Source organism: Rana temporaria, chromosome 9 (assembly GCF_905171775.1).
Source record: "Rana temporaria chromosome 9, aRanTem1.1, whole genome shotgun sequence".
Classification (NCBI taxonomy): domain Eukaryota; kingdom Metazoa; phylum Chordata; class Amphibia; order Anura; family Ranidae; genus Rana; species Rana temporaria.
In genome coordinates this window covers 16,986,634-17,003,006 of record NC_053497.1, presented here as the reverse complement: position 1 = coordinate 17,003,006, position 16,373 = coordinate 16,986,634, and the positions used below count along the sequence as shown (strand labels likewise).

The 16,373-nt window shown below is 48.5% G+C and overlaps 1 protein-coding gene across 2 annotated transcripts in view; it reads left to right on the top strand.

Annotated features, from left to right (window-relative positions):
- The window catches only part of PLXNB3 (plexin B3), a 208,346-nt gene that overhangs the window by 73,690 nt on the left and 118,283 nt on the right, over positions 1-16,373 (top strand). For both annotated transcript variants that reach the window (XM_040322874.1, XM_040322872.1), the window contains exons 2-3: positions 3,269-4,321; positions 8,973-9,152. In XM_040322874.1, the coding sequence (XP_040178808.1) occupies positions 3,278-4,321; positions 8,973-9,152 (1,224 nt within the window). In that variant the 5' untranslated portion in view covers positions 3,269-3,277. The remainder of the gene's footprint in view (positions 1-3,268; positions 4,322-8,972; positions 9,153-16,373) is intronic.

The following is a 16,373-nucleotide window of genomic DNA, read 5'->3' as shown; positions in this document are numbered from 1 at the left end:
TACAACAAAACAGAACAAACGTGGCCAACGTAAGGCATAGTATTGTTCTTTAGCTTTGTACATGGCAGGCTATATTTCTTTTATGGTGTTTTAGAATGCTTTGCTGACCTACGACCTCACAGGTCTTAACTGGAAGATTAGCCTTCCATGGCATGGTTTTTTTCAGATTAAATGAGGTGATTTGGAATGTCCGTATGGGGCGTGTAAGGTTATAAGGTCAATGTGAAGATAACCCAACATTCTCTCTATACCTGTGTGAATCTTTAACAGATATTCGCTGCTATGGGCCTTGAGATGTGTTTATCAACAGGCAAAAGATAAGCTGTGTCTGTAAACCCAGAAAGTAAAGCTTCATACATACTATGAGAATTCCAGGCGAATGATCGTCCGTTTTATTTTTTTATTTTTTTTCTTAGCATGTTAGTCTCGTATTGAAAAATGAAGAGGTTTCAGTTTAGGCCGATACGTATTCTTCTACCTATTTTTGGTAAAAAAAAATCGCAATAAGCGTTTATCGGTTGGTTTGCGCAAAATAGGGAATAGTTTTATTGTATTTTTATTTTTTTTATTTTTTTTTAATACTTATGGCGGCGATCAACGATTTTTTTTTCGTGACTGCGACATTATGGCGGACACTTCGGACAATTTTGACACATTTTTGGGACCATTGTCATTTTCACAGCAAAAAATGCATTTAACCACTTAAGGACCGGACCAATATGCTGCTAAATGACCCAAGGGGTTTTTACAATTCGGCACTGCGTCGCTTTAACAGACAATTGCGCGGTCGTGCGACGTGGCTCCCAAACAAAATTGGCGTCCTTTTTTTCCCCACAAATAGAGCTTTCTTTTGGTGGTATTTGATCACCTCTGCGGTTTTTATTTTTTGCGCTATAAACAAAAATAGAGCGACAATTTTGAAAAAAATGCAATATTTTTTACTTTTTGCTGTAATAAATATCCCCCAAAAACATATATAATTTTTTTTTTTCCTCAGTTTAGGCCGATACGTATTCTTCTACCTATTTTTGGTAAAAAAAAATCGCAATAAGCGTTTATCGATTGGTTTGCGCAAAATTTATAGCGTTTACAAAATAGGGGATAGTTTTATTGCATTTTTATAAATTTTTTTTTTTTTACTACTAATGGCGGCGATCAGCGATTTTTTTTTTTTCATGACTGCGACATTATGGCGGACACTTCGGACAATTTTGACACATTTTTGGGACCATTGTCATTTTCACAGCTAAAAATGCATTTAAAATGCATGGTTTACTGTGAAAATGACAATTGCAGTTTGGGAGTTAACCACAAGGGGGCGCTGATGGGGTTATGTATGACCTCATCTGTGTTTCTAACTGTAGGGGGGTGTGGCTGTAGATGTGACGTCATTGATTGTGGTTCCCTATATAAGGGAACACACGATCGATGACGGCGCCACAGTGAAGAACGGGGAAGCTGTGTTTACACACAGCTCTCCCCGTTCTTACGCTCCGGGGACCGATCGCGGGACTCCAGCGTCGATCGGGTCCCACGGTCACGGAGCTTCGGACTGGGTCGCAATAACTCAAAGTATTGAGGCGAGATAGCCAAGCAACTGGTACCTTTTGAAAGTGCTAGTTACCTGGAGGTGATGGCAATCCATTGGCTGTTGGATCTCTTTTTGTATTAGGAGCTACACTCCTAAGGCCCCCATACTCACGACCAAACATGTCTGCTGAAACTGGTCCGCGGACCAGTTTCAGCAGACATGTTTGGCCGTGTGTAGGCACGAGCGGACCATTTTCGGGCGGATTGGACAGGTTTCCAGCGGACAGCGGAAACCTGTCCCCCCGACATGTACGGTCGTCTGTACAGACCTACCGTACATGTCCGGCCGCCCGCCATCCCTCGCATGCGTCGAATGACTTTGACGCATGCGTTGAAGCATTTTAAAGGCAGGCCGCCCATGTCGCCGCGTCATTGTCGCGGCGACACCGCGTCATCGATGCGGCGACACCGCGGACACGCCCTGCGTATTGTTTACGCGCGGACTTCTGTTCGATGGTGTGTACAGCCATCGAACAGAAGTCCCCGTGCAGACATGTCCGATGAAAACGGTCCGCGGACCGGTTTCATCGGACATGTCTGCTCGTGAGTACTCGGCCTTAGGGTTGCATAGGCTATATAAGATATGGTCAGATGGCCATTGCATACATGGTTCAATGTTGTGATCTGTCATGAAAGGCTGATCTCATAACAAGGAACAATGGGTCGAGAGAGCTGCCTATGCTTGTAGGTCACCGGGGTGACACAACATGACTATTATCCTTGACTTAGCTGCCTATAAGAGAGAGTGAGAAACTTGTATAGCGCAACACATGCAAACTGAATCGCCTCTGGGCGCTTAGCAATGCGCCCAGATGGCAATGGCTGCCAAGCATTAGAGGTTTTCAAAATGTTGAAATATCTTTGTGTCTAATAAAGAGCCTTTCTGTTGCTCTCAACTGCAGATATCACATTTATTCACAGAAATGTCCTACTTTTTAGTCTGATTTATACATTTTTAATGTACCATTTTAATATGACATTGAAGAACCCATTTTTTGCTTAAAGGGGAGTTCCACCCACAATTTCACTTTTTAAATATAAATACCCCTGTAATACACAAGCTTAATGTATTCTAGTAAAGTTAGTCTGTAAACTAAGGTCCGTTTTGTTAGGTTGTTACAGCATTTAAATAGTTTATAATCTAGAAATAGACCGTGGCCATCTTAAGTGTGGGCATCATGAAGCCAGACTGTATGACTTCCTGGATTTCAGCTTTGCATATCTCGCACATGCTCAGTGCACAAGCAATGTAATAGGTTTCAGTCAGGTTTGCAAGGACTACTGGGAAACATGATGCCTATCCCAGAAACCCTTGCAAATAGCCTAGGCAAATAAGGAGGAGGAAGTAATGAAGGACTACAAAATAAAGGTATTTACAAGCAACAAATTAAATAAAAATTGTCCATTCTGAACACTATGAGATTAGAGCATGCAGCACAGACAAACATAAAAAAATGGGTGGAACTCCACTTTAAGTAATTACCCATTTATACACCAAGAACCTCATGCTTACTTTTTGGGGAACTTTTGAGTTTTTCCTGTACTGTCCTGAAATAACGATGAGTTATCAAATTATGTCTTGCCAATAGCAATGGGAAAGGTTGCCCTCTGTGGTTTTGGAGCATGTTGTGTCAGCTGAGAGATATAATTTAATCATTTTTTCTTTTTTCCATTTCAGCTAATCGTTATGTTGGATCTGGCTCAGCCCCTGCTGATTTTCCTCTGCCTGTCTTCGTCTGTTTCTTCTTTCCCTTATTTTCTCCGGCCCAATGTTACCTTCAACCATATGGCTTATGACCTTGGCTCAGGCTCAATCTACATCGGGGCTGTCAACTGGATCTTCCAGCTCTCCCCTGGCCTCCAGCTTCTGGCAGAGGACTCCACCGGCCCTGTGCTTGACTTCCCAGATTGTCTACCTTTCAAGGAGAACAGAGACTGCCCTCAGGCTGCTCCCACCCAAAACACTAACAAGTTACTAACTGTCAATTCTCATAGTGGGGAGTTATTGACTTGTGGTCACGTGTTTCAGGGCATCTGTGAAAAGAGGAGTTTGGCCAACATTTCCAATATTATTTACCAAACCATAGACCCTGGTGACAATCAGTTTGTGGCCGCCAATGACCCCAAAGTCACTACTGTGGGAATAGTAGAGAGGACGTCACAAGGCTATGATTATCTATTTGTAGGCCGTGGTTTAACAGCTAGGCTGTCGAGTGGAATACCACCAATCACCATAAGACAGCTATCGAAGCCACATGTCTTCTCCAATGAGGGTTTGGGCAAACTGGTCGTGGGAGACTTTTCGGATTACAACAATATGTTTATCAGTGTTTTCTCTAACGAAGGGCACGTCTACTTTTTGTTTTACCGCCGTGGGTCCAAATCCCAAATGGACTACAAAACCTACCTCGGCAGTGTGTGCAGCCAAGACCTTCACCTCTACTCCTATGTTGAAGTCCCTCTTAAGTGCGAAGGAGACTACAACCTGGCACAGGCTGCCCACCTGGAGATTAAGAACCAGGAACTTTTTGTGGTATTTGCTGCTAGCCAAGGTTCCAGTCCAAATCCAAGCAGCCGGACTGCTTTGTGTTCTTATAGGATGAAAGACATAAAAGAAAGGATAATGGCTGCGCGAGTCCTGTGCTACACAAAACTCGGCAAAGGAGAAAGCGGGCAGGAAGAGGCAGGCATCGAGTATGGAGTGAATTCAAGATGTGGTTCTCTTCCTACGGTATGTGTCTTTGGATAAATCATAGAATCCCCTTGTTGTGAATCAAAGTGAAATAGACCAAATAAAGTTTAGACAATTTAGTTGCATGTCAGTTATATTTTAAAGAGACCCTGTCACCCAGGCCCGTCGCTACAGGACAGGCAAAACAAACAATTGCTTGGGGCCCCCAACTTCCCCTTCCCAGGCTGTAGCTTGGCCGAGTTCCTCCTCCTGCCTCCTGGAGTCCTGTCATTCCGGCCAGGTACCACGCGTGGTACAGGAGATTCAGTTTCCTGTTCCCGGCCGGACTAACAGGAAGTGCACACTGAGTGCTCACTTCCTTTCAGTCCAGCCAGGAACACAGGAAACTGAATCTCCTGTACCGCACGGTACCCGGCCCGGGCACTATCTGATAGGGGACTGCGGACCCATAATGATAGAACACCGGACTGACAGGAGGAAGAGGAGCTCGGCCACACTACAGCGGCAGCCTACAGGGAAGAAGGGGAGGTGAGAATAGAGAAACATAGGGACTGGGGGGGGGAGTAAGAACATGGGTGTAAAAAATTAGTGAAGTGCTAACGTAGGCTTTGCGTGCGGGGGGGGGGGCTGTTGGGGGGGCCCCCCATTTTGCTTGGGGCCCCCAAATTCCTTCAAACGGCCCTGCTGTCACCAACCTTAAACTATCCAGGTAAAAGCACATGTGTATCAGGTATTGTAAATGCTTAGTACTTGGCACTTTTCCTTCTCATAAACAATTTATTTTTTTATCAACTTGCAATGTGCCTCTAAACTGGCTAGAAAATTTGGCTGCGCTAGAAAGGCTCAACTACCCAAGCACAGACCCCTCTCTCATTGCATGTTATAGCCCTCTACTCTCTGTGTTACCCCAATTCCTGGTGGAGAGATGCGAAGGGGAATACTAAAGGGTCACTTAAGGAGAACTCTGTGGCTGCTGGCATCACCTCCAAGATGTTGGTGCCCAAGCAGCAGCTTCGAATGTTTACGCAAGGGAGGCTTTTACAGGAAAGTAAAATGCCAAAAATACATTACTGTATATATGACCGAATGACAAGATTACTGTAAAATGAAAAGTCTGGTGACAGGGGGCCAGATTCTGTAAGAATCTGCGTTGGCGTAGTGTAAGCTATTTACACTACGCCATCGCAACTTACAGGAGCAAGTGCCGTATTCCCCAAACACTTGCTCCGTAATTTGCGGCGGCGTAGTGTAAATGGCCCTGCGTATGGCCGCGTAATTCGAAGGGAGCGGCTAGCATTCAAATTAAGCGCGCCCCCGCGCCTATTGAACTGCGCATGCGCCAGGCTAAAAATAGCCCAGTGCGCATGCTCCAGCTCACGACGGAAAACGTCAATGAAGCCGACGTGTGCGTCATTGATGTAAAGTCGTATTCAAGAACGACTTAGGAAAACGACGTAACCGACGGAAAAAGACAACGCGGACCCGACGCCATATGGCGGACTGGTGTAAGGTTACCCCTCATATAGCAGGGGTAACCTTACGCTTACGAAAACGACGTAAGTGACGAGTACGCGACGCAAATTCGTTCGGGAATCATCGAAACCTGAACGTAAACGCCACCTAGCGGCCGGCGTTGCATTACATCTAAGATCCGACGGTGTAAGTGCCTTACACCTGTTGGATCTTGGCCGTATCTATGCGAAAATGATTCTAGGAATCACTCGCATAGATACCCGGGCTCAGAAACAGAGATACGACGGTGTTTCCTGAGATACACCGTTGTAACTCTTCTGAGAATCTGGCCCAGGGTCTCTTTGATTGGTGGATGCTATTTGGCCTGGATAACTCAGAAAACCATGCTATTCCCAATGCTATCCCATCTAATAGTACATGTGCAAAGAAGCAATTGTGAACTCTTTATTGCACCCTCTACCAAATCACAACTCAGTAATCTCCATATAGCAGCTGTGAGCACTCAGACTAAAATCAGAAAGAGCAGAAAAGAGGCAGGATTGAGGGGGAGCGGGCGGGCGGATGCTGTAGTACACTTCCAGATCCTTGCAAAAAATGAAAGTGGTAGCTTCAGAGAACTTCCCGATGATAATATCTTCCTCAGATATCAGCACCCAGATCTGTGTTTTCCTGGTTACAGCCAGGTGCATACCTCCCAACTTTTTGAGATGGGAAGGAGGGACACCCATCGGCAAAAGTAAACAGGTATAGGACACACCCCTTGCCACGCCTCCTAAAGGAGAATTGGACAAAAAAACAAGATTGGTTAAACCCAAAAGTGCTTTTTTTTTACCACTACTATTCCTTTATATTGGCTTTTGGAATTTACAAATGCAACAATTAAGAAATCAGATGAAAGGTTTAGCGCTGGAAAACACTTTTTGATAGATAAAAAGTGCATTTTATATACAACTATATAGATCAGACCAAAATGAGGGACAAATAAGGAGGAATGAGGGACAGAGGGACATTGCTCCAAATCAGGCACAGTGCCGAATCGCAAAAAGTGCTCTGGTCTTTGACCAGCAATATGGTCCGGGGGTTAAGTGGTTAAAGACGGTGCAGAATAAAAAAAATACCAATCTGAATTACACCCCCCCGCTCAGCTTTTTTTTTTCCATGATCTGTGCCCCCTTCTGATGATCATGTGCTGGTCGGAGCGGAGGGAATATTTCTTCAGTTTCGGGTTCATGCTCATTCAACTGCAGATCCAATGATCGGATGATGATGCCAAAGATCTCAGAAGGATCTAAAACTAATATCAACCTTTTTCCATAGACACAAGTCTAATGTCCTTTGACACTGGAACTTGGATGATCTCACACAGCAGACATGTAGCTAGGCTTAAAACGCAGAATTGCCGAGCACAGGATGTGCCTTGCCAAATTTCAGCGAGAATTCTAGACAAAGGCTTAATCTTTCAGGTTCCTGCTTAGACACAATGAACATTTCCCTGTGAGATGACAAATCTTCACTTTTTGAGTTTTAAAGCTGCAATGTAATTAGGACCTGTAATGCAAGGTGCCTCACAGCCTGTCAAGTCTTGAGTCGCTCTCTGGGTCCCGGCTACTACTGGGTGGGGAGAGGAGGAAGATCACTCCGCCAGGGAAGGCAAGGAGATAGGCAGGTGGCTGGCAGGGACTTGAGCCAAGGCAGAAGAACGTGCGAGCGGAGCTGAATGGGCATGCGCCCGAAACTGAAGAAATATTCCCTCCGCTCCGACCAGCACATGATCATCAGAAAGGGGCACAGATAATGGAAAAAAATACACCCGCCTAAGCTAGTCGGAGTGGCGGAGTGGGTATCTTTTTTTTTTTTTTTTTTTTTTTTTTTTTTTTTTGGACTGTCTTGTAAATTGCCCCAGCCCCTGTTTAAATCCAATCTGAGGACAAAACCGGGGACAGACTTGGTCTGGGCAGGGGAGGGCTGGGCCGGGGGGCAGGGTGGCAATGGCCATCCTGACTTATGGCCGGCAGCCGCTGCCCGCTACCATTTTCTTTTTTATTCTGGTCTTGGAAGTTGGGCCGGGGCATGGCCACTAGTTGTTGCATTCTGGAAATTGTAGTCCACCCTCAAACTCCCAGTGGGTGGAAAACAGAGCAGCGCAGAGGAAACTACAACTCCTGGAGATCGGATTTTTGGAAGCAGGGTGTGCCAGGGAGTCGGGACGCAGGGCTGGGTGCTGGCTGCAACTTGACCTCAGAACCAGGAGCATTACCCCCCCCCCCAGGAGGCCGTGGCATGCAAGGACCTGCTCAGATCACTGTGGTGAGAGACCCTGACACCCATAGCTGACCCCCCCCCCCCATACACCCCATGTAACCTGCCCCAGTGATCAGGCTGCTTTGATGGGCACTGGAGTTGGCTGCACTGGTGAGGCTGCATTGAAAAAACAGATGGGCCATGGATGGTGAGCTGATTCGGCGGTTCAATCAGTGATGTATTATGGCCTAGGCCGACAAGGCCCAGGCCTAGGGCGGCACTTTGCGGGGGGCAGCAAAATCCCATCCCATCCTGTCCTCATCCCATCCTGTCTCCCTGTCCTCATCCCATCCTGTCCCCCTGTCCTCATCCCACCCTGTCCTCATCCCATCCTGTCCCCATCCCATCCTGTCCCCATCCCATCCTGTCCCCCTGTCCTCATCCCATCCTGTCCTCCTCCCATCCTGTCCCCCTGTCCCCATCCCATCCCTCTGTCCTCCTCCCATCCTGTCCCCCCTGTCCTCATCCCATCCTGTCCCCCCTGTCCTCATCCCATCCTGTCCCCCCTGTCCTCATCCCATCCTGTCCCCCCTGTCCTCATCCCATCCTGTCCCCCTGTCCTCATCCCACCCTGTCCTCATTCCATCCTGTCCCTCTGTCCTCCCATGAAAATGACAGGGCGGGTCTTAAAAAGGAAGGGGTGCATCATATATAAAGTAGGGGGTGCGTGAGTTTTACCAGGCCTAGGACGACACAAAACCTAAATGCACCCCTGGGTTCAATGGGCCAATTGGCTGAACTTGCCCCCCAGGCCTAAGGCTGCCAGCCCTCCCCTGGGTCTGGGGACAGTGTCCTCAATCCCGGGACTGTCCCCAGAAACCTGGGATGTCTGGTCACCCTACTGTAATGAAAAATATCTTGATAACATCACACAACTGCTGCCATGAATAACTTTTATTTCTCTGTTTCTTCCCAGGATTCACCAACAAACTTTCCATGTGGAGGGGATCACACCCCCAGCCCAATAGCCAGCCGGGTCTCTGTCTCTGTGTCACCTCTCCTCACGTATGATGGCAGCCTGACAGCGGTAGCTGCACTAGCCGTAGACTCCAACACTGTTGTCTTTCTTGGAGATGCCGGGGGACACGTTCACAAGGTGACCTATTTTGACTCTTTGTTAAACTAAAGTAGACAAATGTTAGAACCCCTGTCAGGTTTTAATTGATGTTTATGGTCTTGTTGGGTGGATTTAATTATTCTGTTTGTCCTGGAAGTTGGAGAGACAGAACATTTTCTGGGAGTCCCCAATGTGGACATTTTGTTTCAATGACAACTAGAATATCTTTCACTTTCTGTGGTGTTTAAAGGGAAGGAAAGTAATTTAAGTGGTCTTTGAAGACAGGGCCGTCTTTAATGTTGATTGGACCCTGGGCAAAAAAAATCTTGGGGGCCCCCCCATGCAATTTTGCTCTCCACCTGCTCTGAGACATACAATAGATATCAGATAGACTTAAAATCCGATTGTGATTGGTTGCTAGAGGTTACAGCATATCATTACCTTTTACTGACTGGTTGCTAGAGGTTGCAGCACACATTATGGCTCACTGATTAGTTGCTAGAGGTTACAGGCAGGGCCGATCTGCCCTATAGGCTCACTATGCAAGCCACTTAGGGCCCCACAAAGCTGCGAAGGGCCCCCCAAATTACTAGATGCCCAGCCTGGTGAGAAGTCATTTTCGCCCCCTCCCCCCGCTTCTCAACTTGCTGGCTGCATGGGAGAAGAGGTAAGAAGTCAGCACTCCCTGCTTCTCAATTTAATGTAAGATGTCATTGCTTAGGGCCCCAGGGAGGTCAGGATCGGCACTGGTTACAGGACATGATTTCTTCTTCTTGTTGATAGAGATTGAGGTTGCTAGAGATTACTGTACAGTAATACTGCTCACTGATTGGTTGCTAGAGGTTACAGCACATCATCTCTTCACTGCAGAGGGGCATGATATACATATGAATGGCGCCGGCCTCAGCTATTTACATATGAATGCTGCTGCTATTTACATATGAATGATGGTTATTTACAAGTAAAACACAGGGTCTGCAGGTGAGTTATCTGTACACAATAGGGCAGAGCTGGGCAGAATTAGTAGCAGAACTTCACACTGAGATATCGGGACACAACACAGGACTACATCTTCAAGGGACAAGGGAATTTAAAGCGGGAGTTCACCCAAAAATCAACTTTCTGCAGTTAGATCCAGCATACTGCTGACATCTGCAGTATGCTGGTCTTTTTTTTTTGGTACTTATCGTTTTAGCAGTATTTCTTCTATGGCTCCGAGCGGGGATTACTTCCTGGTATAGGCGTTCCCGAAGACAAGCAAGTTGATTGACAGCCTTCGATAGCGCGCCACGGCTTCCGAAAATACACACGAGTGACACTCAGCAATTTACGGCGCCTGCGCAGTCGGCTCTACACGGCAGGCGCCGTAAACAGCCAAGTGTCACCTCGGCTATTTTCGGAAGCGCTATCGAAGGCCGTCAATCAACTTGCTTGCCTTCGGGAACGCCCATTCCCCGCAGGATTCCCCGCTCGGTGCCATAGAAGAAATACTGCTAAAACGATAAGTACCAAAAGAAAAAAAAAAAGACCAGCACACTGCAGATGTCAGCAGTATGCTGGATCTAACTGCAGAAAGTTGATTTTTGGGTGAACTCCCGCTTTAAACTGGGATAGTTGGCAAGTATGAGGAAGCTGCTTTGGGCCCCAGAACAATGACAGGGCCCAAGGCAGCTGCCTCTTTTGCCCTGCCTTAAAGACGGCCCTGTTTGAAGGGATCTCCTTCCCAGGAACCATCTTGACAAGTCTGCCTATCTTTCATTAGTGTTGCTCACGAATATTCGCATTGCGAATATTCGACTCGAATATAGCATATTCGAGAAATCGCGCTATATTTCGAAATTCGCGGTGAATATTCGCAATTCCGAATATTCGATTTTTTACAATTTTTTTTTTGAATCAGATCACATCCTAGATATCTCCATCGACGTCTAAAAGCATTGCTGGTATCATTAGAGACCCTGGGCCGAGTAGCTGAAGCGTTCATTGAATTTTCCAGAAAGATCGCAATGCGATTATTCGGCAAACGCAATATCGCGCGATTATTTTCCTCGCCCCGATCTTCCGCATCAGAGCGATTTTTACAGTTTCATTTTTAAAACAGATCACATCCTAGTGATCTCCATAGACGTCTGAAAGCATTGCTGGTATGATTAGAGCCATTGGGCCGAGTAGCTGAAGCGATCATTTTATATTGCCGAATAATCGCAATGCGAATATTCGGCAATAGGAATATTGCGCGATTATTTGCTCCGCCCTTTTGCATCAGAGCCAATCAGAGTTCTCCTTCCACACTCGTCACAGGTTAGCAACCAATAGGAACCTGCCTGCATGGACATTATATAAGCTCACTCCCAGCACCATTTCATTGCAGATTCAGAAGCTTGCTATAGAGTGTGGAGGCTGTTTCTGTGTTCCTGGTTTCCTGGTTTCCTGTGTCTTTGTTCTTGATTGATTTAGATCATCACCAGCATTGCTATTTAGTGATTCCAGTGGATCTTTTCCAGTATATCAACTGCTTTTTTCAAAGCAATAGACCCAAGAGCTTTTTTCAAAGCTACGTTTTGTGCTGTTTTGTGCTGTTTTTTTCATTTGTGTTACTGTTTGATCCTGCAATCCTCCCTGTTCAGTTATATTTGCAAGAGATTTCAGAACACATATTGATCTGAGCTTTATAAAAGAGCTTTTCTAAAAGCTAAGTTTTGTTCATCTTGTGTTACTGTCAGATCTTGCAGGTTCACTGTTCAGTGATATTTGATAGGCATCTCAGTTCAAATTTTGTTTAGTTTTCCCTAAAGAGCTTTTATAAAAGCTAAGTTTTGTGTTCAGTTTAGTTAAATTTTGTGTAGTAAGTGTACACACTGTTAGTGTACATTTATTTCATCTAGCTTAGCTTAGTGTGTGTTTAGTGTCTGTGTTTTGTGTTTAAAAAAAAAAAAAAAAAAAAAAGTTAGTGTTTGTTTAGTGCTTTTTTTTTTTTTCTTTAATTTTGTAGTCCTTGTCTGGTGTACTACTTTTCTTATAGTTTAGTAGCTGTCTGTGTACGTCTTTGTCTGCGTGCCTGTCTTGTAAAAAAAACACAAAAACACATTTTGTTCACATTTTCCCCCCCAATAAAGTTTAACCCCCCCACACACATATCAGCAATTATGAGCGGCATCCGTGGCCGTGGCAGTAGGGGTAGGGGAGTTACTCCCAGTGCTGGATCGCTGCCAGCACGGGGTACCTCTCGTGCCCCTACTAGTGGTAGAGGATCGGGTGCAAGGGGAGTACGCCTGATCCGGGAGTTCTTCCCATCGGGCAGCCGCCCGATATTGCCATCTCAGGCTCAAGTAGTGGTGGACTACATGGGGCACAGCAGTGCCACTGAGTCGTCGGTCCCGACTCACAGTAGTACCACCATTACACCGTTGCCTGTACTACCCCCCCCCAGCCCCCAAGAGTCCAGCATCTTACTGTTCGACAGCGACAGTGATAGGGATCTCTTGGGGGAGGCCATGCATCAGGCAGACCTCCAGCTCTGTCCTGATGGTCAGGACCTTTTTGAAGGGATGGATGAGGAGGATGGGATACCTGCTGGCAGTATCCCAGAGACATCCCTTCAAACTGGTGCTGCTGTTTTGGTGCAGGAAACAGCAGCACCTAGTCAGACCCAGGCGTGGGTGAGGGGACAGCGGAGCCAGGCTAGAGGCTCCATGTCACGTGGTTCCCTCAGACCAACACATCTCAGCCCTTGGTCTGACATCTCTGGGGGCGAAGAGGGTGACCCATCATGGTTGCCATCTGACGCGTCGGCTCACTACGTCAGTGACGACGGGGAAGGTAGGCACCCTGGTGAAACGGTGCGCCAGGTCACCACCAGGGAGACCATCGTCAGGGTCTCCACTGGTGATGGCAGCAGGAGGTGTCAGGAGGAGGAGCAGCAGCAGCAGCAGCAGCAGCAGGCAGCTCCACCTGTGCGCACCGAATCCCAGCAGGTGCAAGTAAGCGTCACCCCATCTGACAGGAGGGCGGTGCTGAAGTCACCTGTCTGGAATTTCTTTACCCTGGTGGCAGACAACCCTACCGTGGCCATCTGCCGGATTTGTAAAGTGAGGGTGAAGAGAGGGAAGTGTTTGGCTCGGGTGGGTACCACAGCCCTGAACCAGCACCTCAGGATAAACCACTGGGCGTTGTATGAGGAGATGAAGCGTGGTGGTGGTAGCAGCGCCACCACCACAAGTGAGCAGGGTACAGCAGCCCCTGCCACATCTTCATCTGTTTCCAGCAGGTCATGCCCCCCCGCTCCCTCTAGTAGAGGTACTGGTACCGGCAGCCAGACCTCTACTTCCACAGCACCCTCCACGTCTGTGTCCCGCACTGCCGTCCGGCGCCAGGCGTCGATTTCAGACGCCTTTGACCGCACCACTCCCTTCCCCCCTGGAGACCGACGTGTGCGTTCCCTCAATGGGCTCCTGGCAAGGGTTATTGCCCAACATCTGCTGCCCTTCAACATAGTTGACAGCAACCCCTTCAGGCAGATGTTGGAGCAGGCCCAACCCCAATGGCGTGTCCCCAGCCGCCATTTCTTTGCCAGGACTGGTGTCCCTGCCCTACACCAGCACATTGTTCAGAATGTAACCCTGTCGCTGGATCACGCTGTCAGCGACAGGGTTCATCTGACAATGGATGGCTGGACCAGCAGGCATGGGCAGGGACGCTACATCAGCTTCACGGCCCATTGGGTTTCCCTCCGAGGCGTCGGTGAGGGATCGTCGGCAACCGATCTTGTGGTGCCGCCCCGGGGTGTCCAGGGGAGAACTGCTGGTCTCCCTCAAGCCACTGTCTCCGCAGCTGCTGAGCCTCCCAGCAAGCGCCCCCGTAGCTACTCAAGTGTGGGGCACGTGCGCTGTCAGGCCGTGCTCCAGCTTGTTAGTTTAGGGGACCGGAGACACACTGCAGAAGAAGTGCTGAAAGCACTTCAAGCTCAGGTCCAGAAGTGGCTGACACCCCGAAGGCTCCAGCCAGGTATGGTTGTCTGCGATAACGGCAGCAACCTACTCGCCGCCCTCCATGCTGGCAGTCTGACGCACGTGCCCTGTCTGGCACATGTCCTCAACCTGGTGGTGCAGAAGTTCCTGCGCACTTATCCAGGGTTGAGTGACATTGTGGCAAAGGCGCGTAGGATTGCCAGCCACTTCAGGCGCTCCCCAACCGCTACCGCGTCCCTGTCCAAATTGCAGCGGAAGTACAATCTGCCCCTTCACAGGCTGATTGTGGACAGTGTGACGCGGTGGAACTCCACCCTCCACATGCTGAAGAGGTTGTGGGAGCAGCAAAGGGCGGTGAGGGAGTACCTGATGGAACTAGGCACTCAGAGGGCTTCACCACAACTCCCTTTCATCGCCTGTGCGCAGTGGGGGCAGATAAACCAGGTCTGCCAAGTGTTGTCCTCCTTCGAGCAGGCGACCAAGATGGTCAGCAGTGAGCAAATTGGCCTCAATAGCGTGCTGCCAATACTGTTCATGCTGGAGAGGACACTAGATCGCCTGCTCGAGGCTGGGGAGAGTGCCTTGGTGGAGCAGGAGGAGTCAGCAATGCTCCACCGAGACCAGGGCCAGGACCAGGAGGAGGAGGAGGAGGAGGAGGAGGATGATGATGAAGAGGAGGAGGAGGTGGTTGCTGGTGTCGTCCCGGAGTCAGGGCCTGGTCAGGAGGGAGAGCCGGTGTTGGGGGCACCGATAGTCCGGGGGTTGGGCATGTCTGAGTTTGACCAGCAGCGCCTCAGGGAAGAAGAGTCGCACCTCATTAACCTGGCCAGCATTGAGGAGTCACAGCGGGCTGTGCTCTTCCCCATGGCTGCCCACATGCTCAGATGCCTCAGGAGGGACCCCCGGGTTAAGACCATCAAGACGAGGGATGATTTCTGGATGGCCACCCTTTTGGATCCCAGGTGCAAGGGGAAACTGGAGCAGTTCATCCCAGCCAGCCGGAGGCAGCACCGGATGGAGGAACTGCAGGCAGCCATTGTCAGACGGTTGGAGCAGGCAACTCCCCGGCCTCCAGTTGTCCCCCCTCATCTCACCCAGCAGGTGGCTGCACCCAGCTGCAGCCGAGCAGGGGACCTAATGGAAGAGATGAGGATGTTCTTCCAAACCGAGCGACCCAGTACCACCACCAGCAGCAGCAGCAGCAGTCACCACCAGCGGCTGGCCCACATGGTGGCAGACTACATGGCGTCCGTCGGTGCTTCTGACAGTATGAGCACCGACGACCCCATGGAGTACTGGGTTGCCAGATTGGACACCTGCCGCGAGCTCGCTCAGTATGCGCTGGAGTTATTGTCTTGCCCCCCCTCCAGCGTACTATCTGAGCGGACATTCAGCGCGGCAGGTGGGGTGGTCACGGACAAGAGGACCCGTCTGTCCACAGAGTCCGTGGACAGACTCACATTCATAAAGATGAATGAGTCCTGGATCGGCGGTGACTTTCTGGCACCCGTCGTCGGTTCAGGGCGCTGAAGGGTCCCTTGCCATGCATTCCCTGATGAAGCCCCGGACCTGATGTATTTACAGTGCTGAATATAACTATTTCAACATCAGAGAAAATCAATGTTAATATTTGGTACAGTAGGCTTTCTTTGCAATTACAGCGGTCAAAAATTTCTTGTAGTTTTACACCAGCTTTGCACACACTGGAGGAGGGATTTTGGCCCACTCCTCCACACAGATCTTCTCTACATCAGTCATGTTTCTGGGCTATCGCTGAGAAACACGGAGTTTGAGCTCCCTCCAAAGATTCTCTATTGGGTTTAGGTCTGGAGACTGGCTAGGCCACGCCAGAACCTTGATATGCTCCTTACAGAGCCAATCCTTGGTTATCCTGGCTGTGTGCTTTGGGTCATTCTCATGTTGGAAGACCCAGCCTCGACCCATCTTCAAAGCTCTAACTCAGGGAAGGAGGTTGTTGCCCAAAATCTTGCAATACATGGCCCCGGTCATCCTCTCCTTAATACAGTGCAGTCACCCTGTCCCATGTGCAGAAAAACACCACCAAAGCATGATGCTACCACCCCCATGCTTCACATTAGGGATGGCGTTCTTGGCATGGTACTCATCATTATTCTTCCTCCGAACACGGTTAGTGAAATTATGATCAAAAAATTATATTATAGTCTCATCTGACCACATGATTTTCTCCCATGACTCCTTTGGATCAGTCAAGACAATTATGTCAGCAGTTATTTCACACCCTATATACTCTTATTAAGACTGCTGTACATCA